Source organism: Heptranchias perlo, chromosome 10 (assembly GCF_035084215.1).
Source record: "Heptranchias perlo isolate sHepPer1 chromosome 10, sHepPer1.hap1, whole genome shotgun sequence".
In the NCBI taxonomy this organism is placed as follows: Eukaryota; Metazoa; Chordata; class Chondrichthyes; order Hexanchiformes; family Hexanchidae; genus Heptranchias; species Heptranchias perlo.
In genome coordinates this window covers 78,723,527-78,745,382 of record NC_090334.1, presented here as the reverse complement: position 1 = coordinate 78,745,382, position 21,856 = coordinate 78,723,527, and the positions used below count along the sequence as shown (strand labels likewise).

Genomic DNA, 21,856 nt, shown 5'->3' with positions numbered 1-21,856 from the left:
CCCAGGAAGGTCGGAGGATCGGTCCCTGCCCTCTGCCAAGTTAGCTGATCTCAGCCAGGACAATAGTATGGGTGTGTTGTAACTTGCCTTAATTTCCGTTTTTTGATTACATCTCAGCGATGTGCTTTGAGATTTGTTTTTGTTCTATATGCTAATGTACTGTATAAACTCAAGTTGTTGTTGAGTGAGGGAAGGTAAAATCAAACAAGGTTATCACTCCTGTTCACTATCCAGTGACCCCTGTTTGTGGATGACAGGATTGGGCTCAGCTGTGCTGTTGCTTCAACATTTGCTGTCAGATGTGAAGAATGGCTACTAAAACGAGGAAGTCAATTGGCACCTGTGGAACCATATTGCAGCAAGGGTCAGCACCTTCAGGAAAAAGTGGGGTGGAGGGAGTGAGGGAGCTAGAGAATGATGCACTGATCTGAAAAAAAGGTTTTCAAATCTGGGGATAATTTTAAGATTCCCATTTGATTGATTGAACCAGGAGCAGATGATAATAATTGACAGCTATAAAGAATCCGCCCTGAGGAATTTAAAGTGCCCTCTGAGAGGGCATAAAGACAAAACGGATTCCTTCTCCCACTCACTAGTTGAGGACAGGCCAAGTGACCATAAACAAAAAGAATACACCACATTAGCCTGTGGTGATGCCATCGTATCACTTAGCTTCTTCCACTCCATCACTCACTTGGGTAGATGAGGTTGGAAGTTCTTTACATCAAGTTACATCGAAACTACAGCACAGAAAAAGGCCATTCGGCCCAACTGTTCTATGCCGGCATTTATGCTCCACATGAGCCTTCTCCCTCCCTATTTCATCTAACCCTATCAGGATACCTTTCTATTCCTTTCTCCCTCATGTGCTTATCTAGCTTCCTCTTAAATGCATCTATGTTATTTGCTTCAACTACTTGTGGTAGCGAGTTCCACATTCTTACCACTCTTCAGGTAAAGAAGTTTCTTCTGAATTCCCTATGGATTCATTAGCGATTATTTTATATTTATGACCTCTAGTTTCGGACTCTCCCACAAGTGGAAATGTTTTCTCCACGTCTACCATATCATTATCTTTGAAGACCTCTATCAGGTCATCCTTCAGCCTTCTCTTTTCTAGAGAAAAGAGTCCCAGCCTGTTCAGTCTTTCCTGATAAGGATATCCTCTCAGTTCTGGTATCAACCTTGTGTATCTTTTTTGCACCCTCTCCAATGCCTCTATATGGTTTTTATAATATGGAGTCCAGAACTGTGCACAATACTCGAAGTGTGGTCTATCAAGGTTCTATACAAGTTTAACATAACTTCTTTGCTTTTCAATTCTGTCCCTCTAGAAAGGAACCCTCGTGCTTGATTTGCCCTTTTAATGACCTTATTAACTTGTGTTGCTACTTTTAGTGATTTGTGTATCTGTATCCCTACATCCCTTTGCTCCTCTATCCCATTTAGACTCTTATTCTCCAAGCAGTATGTGGCCTCCTTATTCTTCCTACCAAAATGCATCATCTCACACTTATCTATATTGAAATTCTTTAGCAGTTGATGTTGTAACTTTGTTGAGCTTAGAATAATAACTACGCAGCTCCATCCTAAATATGCTTATAGCCTAGTGATGATGTGTAATGTAGGAATGCTGCTTGCTGTAGGCTTCCGAGTGTTAATGTATACAAGACCAAGACAAATAACAATTAGCTGTTATGAGAGATAGTTTAATCCTGTCCTTTGGCACTCATTTGGAAGAACTCTTGATATCGTTTTTTTTGCAAAGCATTATTATCTCAGCAGTGATGTGTATATCACATGCTGCACTTAGTCACAATGAATTTATAGTTGCATTGAAAAGCCAAGGTTGAGAAAGGCCTTTCACCCACCATAGCTCACCCCTCTACTATTCAAGCTCCCCCAGCTTAGCATCCAGCTGTGTTTTGAATAGTATCTAACATCAGCACCTCTACTCCCCTGCCTGGCAGATTATTCCAGTTATCACCCTATTATATGAAGACATTCTTGTCTCTTCCAAATTAATTTTTCACATGTTTATATTTATAACATTGGTCCTAATATCCAGACTTATTTTAAAATAATATTCGGGATTTCACGTCTCTAATCGCATTTAATATTTTATATGCTCCACAAGGTTCCTTCCCCCTTAACGGCTTCTCTCTACGCTTTAGAAATTTACCTTTTTTTTAACTCTTCTTCATTGGAATTATTTCTGTTCTTCGCACCCTCTCTATTGCTCTTTCTGGTGAATTCGTTGTGATTTGCAAGATGAGCAATGTCATTGCTAGGTGATGAGATACTTTTGTACTTTGCAGGCCCACTGTCAGCATCAAGCACTTGCAGTTTAGGTCACTGCCCAAATCGCAACCTCTACCGCCTAGAAGGACAAGGGCAACGGTTGCATTGGAACATCATCACCTCCAAGTTCCCTTCCAAGTCACACACCATCCTGACTTGGACATATATCACCATTCTTTCATTGTTACTGGGTCAAAATCCTGGAACTCCCTACCTAACAGCACTGTGGGAGCACCTTCGCTACGCGGATTGCCACTAGATAAGAAGACTCACCACCATTTCACCAGTCTGTCTATGACCTTCTGAAGTCTGTTACTATCCTGCACATTATTTACTACATTTCCAAGTTTCATATCATCTGCAAACTTTGAAATGATACCCTGTATACCCAAATCCAGGTCATTAATATATATCAATCAGGGCAGTGGTCCTAATACTGACTCCTGGGGAATACCATTGTATACTTCCTCCAGTCTGAAAAACAACCATTCACCATTACTCTCTGCTTCCTGTCCTTTGGCCAATTTTGTATCCACGCTGCCACTGTCCCTTTAATCCCATGGGCTGTGATGTGACCTTTGGGAGAACTGAAAGCTGAATCATTTTCACTGGCATAAAATCTGTTTCCAACAGAAGATTTGTAGTTAAATATAGACAGAGTGGGTGTCACACAGACTGAAGAGTTTTCTTCTTAATTATCAGGACTTTGTGTTTTCACTTTTCACAGAAGTGTTCCCGCATTTTTCCCCCTCGGACCATTCTTTACACTCTTGATTCACACCCTTCGCCATCTGTTTAATTATCCTCCAATCAAGAGCTGTTTTTTTCCATTTATTTGAACTGCAAGTGTTCCTGACTTTCCAAACAGCCTTTCTTCTCTTCGTGGCCTGCATTCCAATGAAATTAGGAATCCTGTAATAATGCTTTCTCCTTTTCCACACTTGCAGCTACAAATTGTACATTAAGAATAAATACCGATGAGAACTTTCTCCAGCTAAGTAAAATAATTTTTCCCCTCCAATTTCCACCAAAATTGTGACCTTTTTCCTTCGCTTTTTTCACCCTTTTTTTAAATGTCCAAATTAAAGTCCAAAAAAAGATACCGGGGACATTTTCCAAAAATGCAGAGATGTACTAATTATGAACACTCTGTCACGGAAGACCACAGTTGGGAACAGCTACTGCAAGAGAGCAGTCAAGAGAAATGAACAAATGCTTCTCAGTGGAACTTGACTCCTTTTACTGCCATACTCTGGCCTGGTCACTGGTATAAAGTGTTCCATTAGAAAGAAATGAAAGAAAGAATTTGCATTTGTATAGTGGAGAACCTTCACCACACGGACTGCAGCGGTTCAAGAAGGCGGCTCACCACCACCTTCTCAAGGGTATTTAGGGATGGGCAATAAATGCTGGCCTTGCCAGCGAAGCCCACATCCCACGAACGAATAAAAGAAAAGTGCCTTTCACAACCTCAGGACATCCCAAAGCCCTTCACAAGCAATGAAGTACTTTTGAAGTGTAGTCACTATCGTAATGTACGAAACAGGGCAGCCAATTTGCACGCAGCAAGGTCCCACAAACCGATGAGATAATGACCAGATAATCTGTTTTAGTGATGTTGGTTGAGGGATAAATATTGTTAGGACACCAGGTAGAATTCCCTTGCTCTTCTTCAAAATAGCGACATAGGACCTTTTACGTCCACCTGAGAGAGCAGACAGAGCCTCGGTTTAACATCTCAACCGAAAGGCGGCACCCCCAACAGTGCAACATTCCCTTAGTACTGCACTGGAGTGTCAGCATAGATTTTGTCTCTGGGCCTTCAGGAATGGAGATGTAAGGAAGAAAATTGGAGGAGGAATTTGTAGGGGAGAGATATAAAAAAAATATGGAGCTAAGAACCAAAGTAAAAGTGTTTGTCGCTGAAATATATATTTTTATTGGTAGTAAAACTGATAATATTAGAATGCACCTTTTCTCTTTGTTTCGTGCCCACGTTTTTCACACACACATTTACCTTGCAGACAATTGCCAGGCAGCTGGCAGAGATACTCTTGCGAGGAATGTGTGAACAGAGTTACTGGAATCCACTGGAAGATCCCCCACAGCATTCGCTATTGGATGACCCTCCTCAAACGGGCTCTAATACCAAGAACTACGCACTCAGCAGAAGGCCAAAAGTGTACACTGGAGATAGGTGAGTCATAGGATCAGAAGTAGGCTATTCAGCCCCTTGAGCCTGTTCCGCCATTCTATTAGATCATGGCTGATCTGTATCTTAACTCCATCTACCGCCTTGATTCCATAACCCTTAATACCCCTACTCAACAAAAATCTATCAATCTCTGTTTTGAAATTTTCAATTGAACCCCAGCCTCAACAACTTTTTGAGGGAAGAGAGTTCCAGATTTCCACTATCCTTTGTGTGAAGAAATGCTTTCTGACATCACCCCTGAACAGCCTAGCTCAAATTCTGAGGATATCTCCCCTTGTTCTGGACTCTCCCACCAGAGGAAATAGTTTCTCTCTATTTACCCTATCAACTCCTTTGATCATCTTAAACACCTCAATTAGATCACCCCTTGATCTTCTTTAGTCAAAGGAATACACGCACTTTCCAACTGAAGTGACTGGATAACAATCGGAATGGGGAAATCTGCTGATTTTTTTTTTCCCCCTCCCTCTCCTCCCTAGTGATGGGATGCTGAGGCCAATTATAGTCCTCTTCCGCTGACCTAGCTGAGATGTGGAAACTCAGCATGTACCAGCGATCGAACCTGGGCCCTTGCTGGTCTGACTGGCTCAGTTCCACACTTCTGGCTTTATAGTGTGTAGTCACCTCGTCTTAAATTGAAGTTGCTTAATTTGAATTATCTCTTCATTCCAATCCAATTATGCAACAAAAAAAAGCCTCCTGTTCTGTTTTATTCAAAACTGCTTAATTTGAATAACTGAAACATTTAGAATTTTTTTCAAGCAAAAAATGACTTTGACTTAACAGGGGTAGACCTTGTGGACCCAGCCGTGGCTCAGTGGGTAGATCGCTCGCCACAGCATTTGCAGTTGGACAACCCTCTACAAATGGGCTCCAATACTAAGTAATAAGCCGTGGGTTAAAGTCCCATTCCAGAGACTTGAGCACATAATCTAGGTTGACACTCCAGTGCCGTACTGAGGGAGTGCTGCACTTTCGGAGGTGCTGTCTTTCGGATGAGGCATTAAACTGAGGCCCCGTTTGCCCTCTCAGGTGGACATAAAAGATCACATCCTCAGGGCGTCCCTCAGTACTGCATTGGAGTGTCAGCCTGGATTATGCACTCAAATCCTGGAGTGGAGCTTGAACCCACAATTTTTTGACTCAGAGGCGAGAGTGCTACCAGCTGGTAAACTCAGAAATATGAAGCTGCCACATTAGTTTAAATCATTTAAAATGAGCCAAACCAGTGCTTGAATATTTGCCCAACCGGGATAAGGGCATACTGCTTCTGGCTCCATTTTTGATCTCCTTTCTTGATCTAGTTTTCTCCTCCTCCTCTCTGGAAGATGTTGACTGTTTGCCTTCTCGTTATATAGAATTACATAGAATTTACAGCATCAAAACAGGCCATTCAGCCCAACTGGTCTATGCCGGTGTTTATGCTCCACACGAGCCTCCTCCCACCCCACTTCATCTAACCCTATCAGCATATCCTTCTATTTCTTTCTGCCTCATGTACTTATCCAGCTTCCCCTTAAATGCATCTGTGCTATTCGCCTCAACAACTCCTTGTGGTAGCAAGTTCCACATTCTAACCACTCTCTGGGTAAAGAAGTTTCTCCTAAATTCCCTATTGGATTTATTGATAACTTTCTTATGTTTATGGCCCCTAGTTTTGGATTCCCCCAAAAGTGGAAACATTTTCTCTACATCTACCCTATCAAACCTCTTCATAAATTTAAAGATCTAGTAGGTCACCCCTCAGCCTCCTTTTCTAGAGAAAGGAGCCACAGCCTGTTCAGTCTTTCCTGATACTTTCTTTCTGAAGTCTTGGTGGATTCCTATGTTCCTATGATTGTAATGGAGGGACGCTGGGAGTGGTTGGAGTGATCAACAGTCAGTCGTGGTTGTAGTGACACAGGATGTCATTTGTGATTTTTGACTATGCAGTCTCATTGCTGTGGTTGGGGCAGAAGCCAGACTGGAATGTCTTGATCAAGGAATGGTGGAAGAAGGCTCCAAGGAAACGAGGTGTCCCATGTCTTCGGAAAGAAAGAGAAGGCAAGGAGTCAAGACGGCTCAGTTGGTAGCACTCTCGCCTCTGAGTCAGAAGGTCGTGGGTTCAAGTCCTACTCCAGGGACTTGAGCACAAAATCTCGGTTGACATTCCCAGTGCATTACTTGAGAGGGTGCTGCACAGTCGGAGATGCCATCATTCGAATGAGACGTTAAACCAAGGCCCTGTTTGCCCTCTCAGGTGGACGTAAAAGATCCGATGGCACTATTTCGAAGAAGAGCAGGGAGTTCTCTCCGGTGTCCTGGCCAATATTTATCCCTCAACCAACATCACATCATAAAAACAGATTATCTGGTCATTATCTCATCACTTTTTGTGGGACCTTGCTGTGTGCAAATTGGCTGTTGCATTTCCTAAATTACAACAGTGACTACACTTCAGCAGTGCTTTGGTTGTAAAGCGCTTTGGGACGTTGTAAAAGGCGGTCTATAAGTGCAAGTCTTTCATCAACCTTCAACAGTGTTAAAGAGTTTGCACAAGCTAACAATTTCTCAATGACATCATGAAACTTATAGAAGTGTTGAAGGCTAATTTCAATTCCTCTCTCTCTCTCTCTCTCTCTCTCTCGTTTCCATTGTTCCGTCTTCATATAAAATATAATAATCGGCATTCAGCTTCAGAATGGACCATTTCAGGTGCCTTGGGAGGTATTTAGGTGCTTAAGCTTCTCAATGTTTGGCCCCAGATGATTTAACTAATTAAAGTGTCCTTAATATCAGCAGCAGTAATAATTGCGATCCTTAAGAACTGAAGAAATGTGTTTGATAGTTTGCACAGAAAATTGTTGTGGTTTTATGGTGATAAATTACAACGTGGGTATTGATTGCACATTTGGGACAGAAGCTCAGTTATCCAGATTTTCATGATGAACACATATTTCCCAAGGTGCATGCTGCCTAATCCTCTTATGCCACCGGAAGCAGCTCAGTACATGTCAATTTATTTTGAGGCTTACTTTTATTCCGTTAAAATCAGATGCCATGTCAGCGTACGATTAGATTTACCTGGCTGTTACAGAAAGCAATCGATAATTCTGAAAGGAGCCCCTGCTAGTTTTTTTTTAAAAAGCAGCTTTTGTAAGCTGTCAAACCCAAACTCAAATCCACAACTTGAGTTTCCTTTAATTCTGTTAACCGTAGACACTTCAGAGATAACAGAATGAAAATGTCCATTCAGCTCCATCTATGGCTCAGTTGATGAAGGTAGCATGATGTTGGGTCACCAAGCCCAGATGGTATGCATCCTAGAATAATGAAAGAAGTTGGGGAAGAGATCGTGGTGGCACTAACCATAATATTCCAGAAATCTTTAGAGACCGAAATGGAACCAAGAACTGGAGAGTGGTACATGTTGCACCCCATTCAAGAAAGGGATCAACCAGGGAAATATAGGCCAATTAATCTTACCTCGAAAGTAGGTAAACTGCTTTAGACCCTAATGAAATTAGTGAACACTTAGAAAGGTATAGGCTAATCAGGGACAATCAGCATGGATTGGTAAGGAGCAGGCCATTTGTGACTAATATAATTCTGTTTTTTGAGGGAATCACGGCATGGACACTGTATGAATGGATTTTCAGAAGGCATATTATAAGTTGCCACTTAAGCGACTTGTTACAAAAATTAAGATACATGGTATTAAAGGAAATGCAGCCGAATGGATAGAGACATAGAATCATAGAATCATAGAAGTTTACAACATGGAAACAGGCCCTTCGGCCCAACATGTCCATGTCGCCCAGTTTATACCACTAAGCTAGTCCCAATTGCCTGCACTTGGCCCATATCCCTCTATACCCATCTTACCCATGTAACTGTCCAAATGCTTTTTAAAAGACAAAATTGTACCCGCCTCTACTACTGCCTCTGGCAGCTCATTCCAGACACTCACCACCCTTTGAGTGAAAAAATTGCCCCTCTGGACCCTTTTGTATCTCTCCCCTCTCACCTTAAATCTATGCCCCCTCGTTATAGACTCCCCTACCTTTGGGAAAAGATTTTGACTATCTACCTTATCTATGCCCCTCATTATTTTATAGACTTCTATAAGATCGCCCCTAAACCTCCTACTCTCCAGGGAAAAAAGTCTCAGTCTATCCAACCTCTCCCTATAACATGGCTACAGAACAGAAAGTAACCAGTTAGGGTAAATGGGTGTTTTTTGGATTGGTAGAATTTGGGTGGCAGTGTGCCCCAGGGATCTATGCTGGGACTTTTTTCCTTTTTCATTTGAAATGATTTGGACATAGGCACAAGAGGAATGAAGTTTGATAATGATATCAAGTTAGGGAGCATGGCAAACTGTGAGGGAGATAGCAGGAGGACATAGACAGGTTAGTAGAGTGAGCAGGTAGGTAGCAGGTGTAGTTTAGTACAACAACAACTGCTACTAACATTAATGCAATGCCTTAAACATAGAAAAACATCCCAAGGTGCTTCACAGAGGCGTGAAGAAAAGAGCCAGAGGAAGGGTGACCAAAAATTTCGTCAGAGAAGTGGGTTTAAGAAAGGTCTTAAAGGAGAGGGGTGAGGTTTAGTAGGGAGTGAATTCCAGTGTGTGGGGCCCAGGCAAATAAAGGCACAGCCGCTGATCTGGGTGCAAAGGGAATGGGGGCGCGCAAGAGACTGGAGTCAGAGGAACGGAGAGTATGGGTTCTAGGACAGGAGCGGGTTTCAGAGATACAAGGGCGAGGGATTTGAAGATAAGGACAAGAATATTAAATTTGAGGTGTGGATGAACTGGGAACTAATGTAGTACAATGAGGAAGGGCTTGTTGGGTGAGCAGGACTGGGTTGGTTATAGAACATGATCATCAGAATTTTAGGCAAACTGGAGAGTGGAGGTAAGATGATCATAGAATGTACAGCACAGAAACAGGCCATTCAGCCCAACAGGTCAATGCCGGTGTTTATGCTCCACACAGGCCTCCTCCCACCCTACTTCATCTAACCCCATCAACATATCCTTCTATTCGCTTTTCCCTCGTGTTTATCTAGCTTCCCCTTAAATGCGTCTATGCTAGTCGCCTCAACTACTCCTTGTGGTAGCGAGTTCCACATTCTAATCGCTATCTGGGTAAAGAAGTTTCTCCTGAATTCCTTATTGGATTCATTAGTGACTATCTTATATTTATGGCCCTAGTACTGGTCTCCCCCGCAAGTGGAAACATCTTCTCTACGTCCACCCTATCAAACCCTTTCATAATCTTAAAGACCTCTATCAGGTCACCCCTCGGTCGTCTCTTTTCTGGAGAGAAAAGAGTCCCAGCCTGTTCAATCTTTCCTGATAGGTATAACCTCTCAGCTCTGGTATAATCCTAGTAAATCTTTTTTGCACCTTCTCCAGTGCCTCTGCTTCCTTTTTATAATAAGGAGACCAGAGCTGTTCACAGTGTGGTCTAACCAAGCTTCTATAGAAGTTTAACATAACTTCCCTGCTTTGCAATTCTATCCCTTTGGAAATGAACCCCAGTGCTTGGTTTGCTTTTTTTATGGCCATATTAACCTGCGTCGCTACTTTTCGTGATTTGTGTATCTGTACCCCCAGATCCCTCTGCTCCTCTACCCCATTTGAATTCTTATTTTCCAAGGAGTATCTGGCCACCTTATTCTTCCTACCAAAATGTAATACCTCACACTTATCTATATTGAAATTCATTTGCCAATTACACGTCCATTCTGCAAGTTTATTAATGTCTTCCTGTATTTTGTCACAGTCCTCCTCGGTATTAACTATACCCCCTAATTTGATGCCCTGATGTGATAACGGCATGTATAATAGTTTGTGGCAGACAGGTTGAGGTAGGGGAAGAAGCAGATAATGTTACAAAGGAGGAGATAGGTAACCTTTCTGATGGAGAGAATCTGGGATCAAAATTTCTGCTTGGGGTTGAACTGAATGTGGACGGAGACAGTGATGGGAGGGGGATGGAGTCAGTGGTGAAGGAGTGGCGTTTGTGGGAGGGGCTGAAGACCAAGGCTTTAATTACCCAATGGACTTCAAGTGAGAAAATTGGCTCAACTATGATTTATTTCAAATAGCTCACCAGCATTCATAGTCCAGTGTCACAGGCGAAAAATGCTCACTGCAGCAACAACAACAACAACAACAACCGGCATTTATATAGCGCCTTTAGCGTAGTGATGTGTCCCAGGTGACCAAAAGCTTGGTCAAAGAGGTAGGTTTTAAGGAGCATCTTAAAAGAGGAGAGAGAGGTAGAGAGGCGGAGATGTTTAGGGAGGGAACTTCAGAGCTTAGGGCCTAGGCAGCTGAAGGCTGGGCCACTAATGGTGGAGAGATGGAAATCGGGGATGCGCAGGAGGGCAGAATTGGAGGAGCGCAGAGATCTCGGAGGGTTGTAGGGCTGGAGGACGTTACAGAGATAGGGAGCGGTGAGGCTTTGGAGGGATTTGAAAACAAGGATGCTGCCGGACTGGGAGCCAACATAGGTCAGCGAGCACAGGGGTGATGGGTGATGGGTGAACACTAGCTGCCAATAGTGGTGGAATCATACCCCAGCTCGAGTCATGGCCTCCCGGAGAGGAGGGAAGGAATTGGAGGAACGAAAAGATGGTGAATCTGATCTTTCGATGGGGGCGAATTTTGACTTTTATTGATGAGCTTTTTGTTTCCTTTAGTCTACCAAACTTCTTGTGTGCGCAGCAGTTGAAGCCATGTTAGAAAATTCCCTTTCCAGTTCTGAAGTGACCTTTAAACAGCTGCAGCCTCATAAAGTAAAGGAAAATACTGAGACAGTCAGCAAAACATCACTGTGCATCGCTTTGGGAAAGCAAACTTTTCTTTACTCAGAAGAGCGGTGAGAATGTGGAACTCGTTACTATATGGAGTAGTTGAGGCGACTAGCATAGATGCATTCACGGGGAAGCTAGATAAGTACATGAGGGAGAAAGGAATAGGAGGCTATGTTGATAGTGTTAGATGAAGAAAGGTGGTAGGAGGCTCATGTGGAGCGTAGACATGTTAGGCCAAATGGCCTGTTTCTGCGCTGTAAATTCTATGTAAAACCAGTGTTTCATCCTGGCAAGAGAATCTCTTTAACTCAGAAGCAGGTGGCATGTTCAAGATGGGGATGCAACTGATGGACTCCAAAAAGCAAGGCTGATGTTTCCCTTCTGGTACAGCATTTAACAATGTATTATAGGCTCCCCTGATGACTTAGAGAGCAAATCCATGGAGATCAAGAAGATCTGAGGTTCATTTACTGCTCTGTGCTGGGTTAGCTGATCTCAGCGATGGTACAGTTGGTTTAGATATCTCTTGGCTAGAGAAGGGGGTGAAAAAATCAGCCAGCATTCCTGCTCCTGATCAAGATCCATTGGATTCCTGCTTGCAAGTTTGCATATGTAGACGGAAGAGGCAGTGATTCTAGGCTATGGTGCAATAGTCTGCCAACGCTTGCTGCCTAGCCTCAGACATAAAGAAAGACCATTTAGGCAAGTTACCTGTGGAATGCTTGCATACTTCAGGGCAGGAAAAAGAAAGGAATGAATACTGAACCCACGGAGAGCTCTGATGCAATTAATTCATGGTAAGAAGGCTGTTTTTCCGTCAATAGATTTTGGTCCACTTGTCATCTTATTAAAAGAACATAAGAACATAAGAAATAGGAGCAGGAGTAGGCCATCCGGCCCCTCGAGCCTGCTTCGCCATTCAATAAGATCATGGCTGATCTTCTACCTCAATGCCATTTTCCTGCACCATCCCCATATCCCTTGATGCCTTTAATATCTAGAAATCTATCGATCTCTGTTTTGAATGTACTCAATGACTGAGCTTCCACAGCTTTCTGGGGCAGAGAATTCCAAAGATTCACCACCCTCTGAGTGAAGAAATTTCTCCTCACCTCAGTCCTAAATGGCCTATTCTTTATTCTGAGACTGTGACCCCTGGTTCTAGATTCCCCAGCCAGGGGAAACATCCTCCCTGCATCTATCCTGTCCAGACCTGTAAGAATTTTATAACTTTCAATGAGATCACCTCTCATTCTTCTAAACTCTAGTAAATACAGGCCTAGTCGACTCAATCTCTCCTCATACAACATTCCCACCATCCCAGGAATCAGTCTGGTGAACCTTCGTTTCGCTCTCTCCATGGCAAGTATATCCTTTCTTAGGTAAGGAGACCAAATTGTACACAATACTCCAGGTGCGGTCTCACCAAGGCCCTATATAATTGCAGTAAGACATCTTTACTCCTGTACTCCAATCCTCTTGTGATAAAGGCCAACATACCATTTGCTTTCCTAATTGTTTGCTGCACCTGCATGTTAGCTTTCAGTGACTCATGTACAAGGACACCCAGGTCCCTTTGAACATCAACATTTCCCAGTACCTTACCATTTAAAAAATACTCTGCATTTCTGTTTTTCCCACCAAAGTGGATAACTTCACATTTTTCCACATTGTATTCCATCTGCCATGTTCTTGCCCACTCGCTTAGCCTGTCTATATCCCCTTGAAGCCTCTTTGCATCCTCCTCACAACTCACATTTCCACCCAGTTTTGTGTCGTCATCAAACTTGGAAATATTACATTTGGTCCCCTCATCCAAATCATTGATATAGATTGTGAATAGCTGGGGCCCAAACACCGATCCCTGCGGTACCCCACTAGTCACAGTCTGCCAACCTGAAAAGAACCGTTTATTCCTAACTCTGTTTTCTGTCTGTTAACCAATTCTCAATCCATGCCAGTATATTACCCCCAATTCCACGTGCTCTAACTTTGTTCACCAACCTCCTGTGTGGGACCTTATCGAAAGCCTTCTGAAAATCCAAATACACCACGTCCACTAATCCCCCCTGATCTATTCTACTAGTTACATCCTCAAAGAACTCCAGTAGGTTTGTCAAACATGATTTCTCTTTCATAAATCCATGTTGTCTCTGCCAATTCCTATTATTATTTTCTAAGTGTCCTGTTATCACATCCTCTATAATAGATTCTAGCATTTTCCCTACTACTGATGTCACGCTAACAGGTCTGTAGTTCCCTGTTTTCTCTCTCCCTCCTTTCTTAAATAATAGGGTTACATTTGCTACCCTCCAATCTGCAGGAACCGTTCCAGAATCCATAGAATTTTGGAAGATGACAACCAATACATTCACTATCTCTATAGCCACATCTTTCAAAACCCTGGGATGTAGATCATCAGGTACTTGGGATTTATCGACTTTCAGTCCCATTAATTTCTCTTTTTTTTTACTAATACTAATTTCCTTCAGTTCCTCATTCTCGCCAGACCCTTGGTTCTCTAGTATTTTTGGGAGGTTTTTCCGTGAAGACAGACACAAAGTATTTGTTTAATTTCTCTGCCATTTCCTTATTCCCCATTATAAATTCTCCCATCTCTGTCTGTAAGGGACCCACATTTGTCTTTGCCAGTCTTTTCCTTTTTACATACCTATAGAAACTTTTAAATCCGTTTTTATCTTTCTCGGTAGTTTACTCTCATATTCTATTTTCCCTTTCTTTATCAATTTCTTGGTCCTCCTCTGCTGAATTCTAAAATGCCCCCAATCCTCAGGCTTACTGCTTTTTCTGGCAACTTTATATGCCTCTTTCTTTGATTTAATACTACCTTAATTTCTCTTATTAACCACGGTTGGACCACTTTTCCTGTTTGGTTTTTGTGCCTTAAATGAATATATATTTGTTGCAAATTATGTATTATTATGTTCTTTCTGCCCCCATTTTACTTTTCCCATGGAACAAGGGGAGCAGTAGCAACATGGGTACAGAATTGGCTAAGGGACAGGAAACAGAGAGTAGTGGTGAACGGTTGTTTTTCAGACTGGAGGGAGGTGTACAGTGGTGTTCCCCAGGGGTCGGTGCTGGGACCACTGCTTTTCTTGATATATATTAATGACCTGGACTTAGGTGTACAGGGCACAATTTCAAAATTTTCAGATGACACAAAACTTGGAAGGGTAGTGAACAGTGAGGAGGATAGTGATAGACTTCAAGAGGATATTGACAGGCTGTTGGCATGGGCAGACATGTGGCAGATGAAATTTAATGCAGAAAAATGCGAAGTGATACATTTTGGTAGAAAGAACGAGGAGAGGCAATATAAACTAGAGGGCGCAATTCTAAAAGCAACAGAGAGATCTGGGGGTATATGTGCACAAATCGTTGAAGGTGGCAGGGCAGGTTGAGAAAGCGATTAAAAAAGCATACGGGATCCTGGGCTTTATAAATAGAGGCATAGAGTACAAAAGCAAGGAAGTCATGATGAACCTTTATAAAACACTGGCTCGACCACAACTGGAGTATTGTGTCCAATTCTGGGCACTGCACTTTAGGAAAGATGTGAAGGCTTTAGAGAGGGTGCAGGAGAGATTTACTAGAATGATTCCAGGGATGAGGGACTTTAGTTACATGGATAGATGGGAGAAGCTGGGGTTGTTCTCCTTGGAATAGAGAAGGTTGCGAGGAGATTTGATAGAGGTATTTAAAATTATCAAGGGTCTAGACAGAGTAGATAGAGAGAAACAGTTCCCATTGGCGGAAGGGTCAAGAACCAGAGGGCATAGGTTTAAGGTGATTGGCAAAAGAACCAAAGGTGACATGAGGAAAAACTTTTTTACTCAGCGAGTGGTTGTGATGTGGAATGCACTGCCTGAGGGGGTGGTGGAGGCAGATTCAATCATGGCCTTCAAAAGGGAACTGGATAAGTACTTGAAAGGAAAAAAATTGCAGGGCTACAGGGATAGGGCGGGGGAGTGGGACTAGCTGGATTGCTCTTGCGTAGAGCCGGTGTGGACTTAATGGGCTGAATGGCCTCCTTCCGTTCTGTAACCTTTCTATGATTCTATGATTCCAAGGATGACCAAAGCTTTCCCTCGATTGTGGGGAATATTAGCCTGTTTTGCCAGATCACAAAGGCGGAGAATTAAATTGCTTTTAGTGCAAAAAAAAATCAGCATGAGTACAAAATGGGAACTCCTCACACTGACTTTTTTGCTAAAATTTATGCCAGGAGAAACTTCACCGCCCCCCCCCCCCCCCACACCCTGCGAGGTGTTCACAAATTGCAATTATAGATTTATCTTCACAACTTTTTTTTTAAAACTCTACCGAGTGAAGCTGTTAATTGCATTATTGTATCCTTTTTATCATTCCAGCATTTTCTGTCCTCAAGAAAACACAGAAGAAGCTCTTTTGCTGCTGCTCATTAGTGAATCTATGGTAAGTGTGATGGCTTCACAGCTGAAAGAAAAGTTCAGTGTGGTGACATTTCATGTAATTATAATCGCCCCAACGGAAATGGTAACTTGATGCAGGAGAAATGGAGCCGTTGTGAAGAAATAGCATGTTAATAAATTCTGTTTGGATGCTTTGACAGGCTATTTGGGCTGTACAGCTACAGCAAGAAAAAAATCATACTTGTGCACTTTACCGAGAACTCCAAGCTTCCAAACACTTAGAAATAACAGCATGGAAACAAGCCATTCAACCCAACAGGTCTGTGCTGGTGTTTATGCTCCACACGAGCCTCCTCCCACCTTACTTCATCTCATCTTATCAACATCGTGCCGTGGGATCTATTACATCCACCTGAGAGGACCGACGGGGCATCACTTTAACGTCTCATCCGAAAGACGGCACCTCCGACAGTGCAGCACTCGCTCAGTACTGCACTGGGAGTGTCAGCCTGGATTATGGGCTCAAGTCTCTGGAGTGGGACTTGAACCCACAACCTTCTGACTCACAGGTGAGATTGCTACGCACTGAGGCATGGCTAGCACTTCGGTTCAGCAAATGGCCCATCTCTTGCTCCTGGTGTTGAGCCACTTTTATTGTCTACAGAATAAAATTGGTGCTTCAACCTCCTCCCCCCACCCAGCCAGCCAGTGGTTTAGTGGGTTAAAGCACTAACTGGCGGGGCACTGAGCTGTACAGGAAGATCACAGATTTAATCCTTGAACTCACATAAACCTAGCTAGCTAGGTTTATGTGAGTTCAATCAATGATGGTGAAACAATATGCTCACAAGCAAAGTTTAACTTATTCAAAGTTTAATCCTCCAAATAAGGTAAAGTATTTACAAATCAATTTAACTTTATTCGGGGAAACAGGGCCTGTCGAATATACAGTTCTTGAGCTCAATCTTCCTGAATTGAATCCAAATTCCTATTGTAATTAACTGCTTTATACACCTTTCTTGACTACAAATCACTAATCTAAATGCCCTTATAAGGCATGCAACTCTAAGCTGTATAATATATATACAAATAAAATCAATGGATAAAGTTATACTATTGATTGACATGGGTGAAGATAACTTAATTCTCCAATCATCTTTCTTTTCAATTTTCTCAGCTTCCTTATCTCATTCCCGAGGTGACCATTTTAATTAAGTCTTAATGGGCAGTATTCTCTCATGGTCCAAGCCATGATGAAAATACAGGAGTTTATCCCAAATGGAACCTTTCTCTCTCTCAAGTGCTTTGGTATGGAGAGAGAACCTTCCTGCCTGTGCTTCACTGTGTACAGAAGCTACATTTTAACCCTTTCTTACCCATGTCTCCTAACATTCACCACAGATGGCAACTCAAACTGCAATTTAAAAAAAAAAAATTTGCTCTGTGAGCAATGTTTGGGAGATCAACCAGCACAATAACAATTATGGAGAAGGTGCAAAAAAAGATTTACGAGGATGATACCAGAACTGAGAGGTTATAACTATCAGGAAAGTCTGAATAGGCTGGGGCTCTTTTCTCTAGAAAAGGGAAGGTTGAGGGATGACTCAAAAGAGGTCTTTTAAAATTATGAAGGGACTCGATAGGGTAGACGTAGAGAAAATGTTTCCACTTGTGGGGGAGACCAAAACTAGGGGCCATAAATATAAGATATGTCACTAATAAATCCAGTAGGGAATTCAGGAGAAACTTCTTGACCCAGAGAGTGGTTAAAATGAGGAACTTGCTACCAACGGAATAGTTGAGGTGAGTAGCATAGATGCCTTTAAGGGGAAGCTAGATAAGTACATGAGGGCGAAAGGAATAGAAAGGTATGTTGATAGGGTTAGATAAAGTCGGTGGGAGGAGGCTCATGTGGAGTGTAAACACCGGCATGGACTATTTGGGCCAAATGTCCTGTTTCTGTGCTGTAAATTCTCTGTAATTATTATTATGTTCTTATTTAATGTTTACGGTTACCCAATCTATGTAGAGAGTTCAGGTTTCAAAAGGTTATCCTATTTTGTTTTATCGTTGTTTTTCCTTTCCTATTAATGGACAATTGAACCTTGCTGTAAAGCGTCGGTGCTACAGTGCACTGCCATCAAGAACTTGCATCAGTGATTCCCCACACAGCAAGTTCTTGATCAAAATGAAGTGCTGAGCAAAGATTGGGCATGCTCCATGTGGAGAGTAAGGAAATAGGTGGGTGGGTTACCCCAGAACTCACTCAGGCATCTTCTGAGGATCAGATTAACAGCCTGGGAGGTTATCCTTCTGGCTTCGGAGGTAGACAACAGTGAGTGGACTAGGTGTACCTACAGAAGTGGGGGAAGACGTAAATTTTTACGGATATATCAATGGAACAAAAAACGCAAGTGCACGAGCACTATAAACTGGATATTGCTTTTAACAGCAACAACAACTTGCATTATACAGCGCCTTTAATGTAGTAAAATGTTCCGAGGCGCTTCACAAAGGCGTTATCAGACAAACATTTGACACCGAGCCACATAAGGAGATATTAGCACAGGTGACCAAAAGCTTGGTCAAAGAGGTAGGTTATAAGGAGCATCTTAAAGGAGGATAGAGAGGTGAAGAGGTTTAGGAAGGAATTTCAGAGGTTAGGGCCTAGGCATCTGAAGGCACGGCCGCCACCGAAGGACGAAGGAAATCGGGGATGCGCAAGAGACCAGAAATGGAGGAATGTAGAATTTGAGAAGGGCTGTAGGACTGGAGGAGGTTACAGAGATAGAGAGGAGTGAGGCCATGGTGGGATTTGACAATAAGGATGAGAACTTTAAAATCAAGGCTTTCATTGGTGACTTATAGCTTTCAATGAGGATTCCAGTGTTGGAGATTGGAGTATGTTTCCACTTTGGACACCTACTGTGAGCAGTCCCATATAAACCGTCAATATTTAAACCTGAAACTAATTGCATGTACCAGTATAAATGGACTTTCTAACTTCTCCATTTGAGTCGTCATCTTATTTTTATGATGTGGAGATGCCGGTGATGGACTGGGGTTGACAATTGTAAACAATTTTACAACACCAAGTTATAGTCCAGCAATTTTATTTTAAATTCACAAGCTTTCGGAGGCTACCTCCTTCCTCAGGTGAACGATGTGGAACGATTTCCACATTGTTCACCTGAGGAAGGAGGTAGCCTCCGAAAGCTTGTGAATTTAAAATAAAATTGCTGGACTATAACTTGGTGTTGTAAAATTGTTTACAATCTTATTTTTAGACTGAACCCCTCATTGAAGTTGAGGTGAATCTCTCAGATTCAGTTCTCTCTTTAATACCTCTGACCTATCGAGAAACAGTGTCGGAGAACTCTCATGTACTCTTCCTACACATTTTTTACAAATTTGTTTGTTTAAAATTTGTTTACTAACAAAACATACTGAGTGCCCAGTTCATCCTATCTTCAGTGTGGATCAGAAGAGATACTGATGTAAGTGCCTGAGAAAAAACTGTGATCATTTAAAATGTTATTGTGAGCACACGTCGGGTCAGGAGTTGCATGTGTTGTCATGATGTAGATTGTGATTTTCCTACCCACCTGTTTCCTGCCTGATATTGTGCAGATTAAATTTGGGTATGTGTCAATTTACAGAACACCCTCAATGTGTGCTGTGGTGTGAAAGGAGTTCATAGTTAAACTGCCTGATGCTCGATGCAGTTTGAAACTAAGCAGTTACAGGTACTGGTATAAATGGGGCTTCTGACTTCTTCTGCCTAGACATAACCTCACTGATCCCATCCCTTGAAGACGACTAGATTCAGTTCTCTGTTCAGTACCTCTGATCTCTTGTGAAATGCTGATGTACTCCAACCACACAAATTGATTAGAATGTAATTTCTTGTGGTGTATTTTTGTCAAGTGTGCTGCACCCTGTTTCCCTCATGCTGCTCGTAATTGTGTGCTATTTTGAAGCTATCTATTTGCAGAAAGGTGATGCAATGTATTTTCTTTGTTTCTAATAAACTCAGCTGCTGTCAGTCCTCTGAGGGCTCCACTGGTGGCTCACTGGGTAAATGTAGCCCGTGGTCTGGTGCTGAGTATAGATTAGAAGGTTCCGCGTTCTTTCGTTGGCCTATGCTAATCAGTGAATTACACGAGTCTACAGCACAGAAACAGGCCATTCGACCCAACAGATCTATGCTGGCGTTCACGCTCCACACGAGTTCCTCCTCCTACTTCATCTAACCCTATCACCATAAACTTCTATTCCTTTCTCCCTCATGTGCTTATTTAGCTTCCCCTTAAAGGAAGAGGCAGTACGATTAGTTTCAGTGAACCTGAAGTAAGGAGGAGGAGGAAAATAAAAAATCAATCAATGAATTGTGCTCCTGGTCACTATCCTGTAGCTCTTGTAGTTATGTGAGGACGCGGTCAAACTGAGTTATAATAACCCCTCCCCTCTTTCCCCTCAGTCGTGGCACACACATAAAAGACTGGTCCTTAGGTAAGGTAGAGGAGGGTTGCCAGCACCTGTGGAAACCACTGCAGGAGATCGGGAAAGAAGACGAGGGAAAACCAAAGGAATGCCAAAGCTGCTGCTACTTCTTAATTGGCAGTGAGATTTGTGCTTTAAGCAAAGTATTGAGACAAATGTTTAATCTTGGTTTCTAAGATGGCTCCAATTCTGATTGTTTAGTTAAGCGTGGCAAAATAATAATTTGTTGAAGTACTGAAAGTAATTGTGTGGCCAGTGGCTCTGCTCCAGTGTAGGTCCTTCACTGTGTTGTATTTTCCAGGCTAACAGGGATGCAGTGCTGAGCCGGATCCCAGAACACAACAACGATCGCATTACCAGTTTACAGAGCGCGTCTATTGTCTATGATCTTCTAACAATAGCACTGGGACGCAGAGGTCAATACGAAATGCTGTCAGAGGTGAGTCCAGTCCAGAAGCCAGTTCATTGCAGGCTTACCTTCACACAAACACTTTGCCAGTCGAATATGTTCCACATGACATCATGACATTCCACTCTGATGATATGGAGTATTACCCACAGCCCACTATTCCCCATTTATGTCACATCACAGAAAATGTCTACACTCCCAGTAGTTTTAAAATATAAAGTTCAGTGACAGGGAATGACTGAGTGATAATGATAAATGTACAGATCTTTCTCTTTACATTTAGGAATTAAGGAGCAGTTCAGAAGCATACAGTTCCCCTTTAAGGAAGGAAGGGTGCACACACACTCTGTCCCTCTCCTCCCTTTCCACTTCCCTCCACTCGCCCCTTTTTTTCTCTTCCTCATTCATCGTCACTCTTCCTCTCTCTCTCTCTGTTGCCCACTTTCCTCCCTCTGTTTTCCGTGCGCTCTCTCTTTCCCCCTTTTAGTTATTTTCTTTACTCTTTGTCTCCTTTCCTCTCTCTTCCTCCTCTCCTCCCTTTCTGTTTTTATATTTCTCTTCTCTTCCTCCTCCCCCCAGTTATTTTGTATACGAACATACAAAATTGACGGGCAGGAAAAGACCAACTGGTCCATCATGCCTGCTCCGCACCTCATGGTGGGCCATCGTGACTAAACACTTCTTCCCACCCACGCCCACCCCTGCAGCCATGTAATCTCCTGGGAGAGGCAAAAAAAAAGAGAAAATTCCCTGGGCCAATAAGGGAAAAAAAAATACTCTGAAAAATATTTATGGGTATATTCTCCCGCTGACTCCCTTTTACCTCTCTTCGGATCTCTCTCCCTCTTCCTCCCTCCCAGTCTATTTTTCATTGTCTCTCTTCCCCCCCCTCCCCTGGTTATTTTCTTTACTCTTCCTCTGTCTCTTTCCCCCCATCCCTCTCCACAGTAGGGTAGTACTGTGAGAACCAGGCAGTTAACATGATAGTAAACTATAGATGAAAACCTAAACGCTTCTCCTTGAAATAGTGTTGTAAAAATGAATGAAAACTATGGCGATTCCTCTACCTCCCTGTCTCTCTACCTCCCTCTCCTCCTTTAAGACCCTCCTTTAAACTCACCTTTTTGACCAAGCTGTTGGCCATCCTCTTGTTTTTTTTTCTTTGCCCCTCTGTGAAGTACCTTGGGACATTTTTCTTTGTTA

At 42.6% G+C, this 21,856-nt stretch overlaps 1 protein-coding gene across 1 annotated transcript in view; it reads left to right on the top strand.

Moving 5' to 3' along the window:
- ttc7b (tetratricopeptide repeat domain 7B) overlaps nt 1–21,856 on the top strand; it is a 336,403-nt gene that overhangs the window by 117,979 nt on the left and 196,568 nt on the right. The window contains exons 7-9 of the mRNA XM_067992068.1: nt 4,326–4,498; nt 15,721–15,784; nt 20,546–20,683. Of these exons, the coding sequence (XP_067848169.1) occupies nt 4,326–4,498; nt 15,721–15,784; nt 20,546–20,683 (375 nt within the window). The remainder of the gene's footprint in view (nt 1–4,325; nt 4,499–15,720; nt 15,785–20,545; nt 20,684–21,856) is intronic.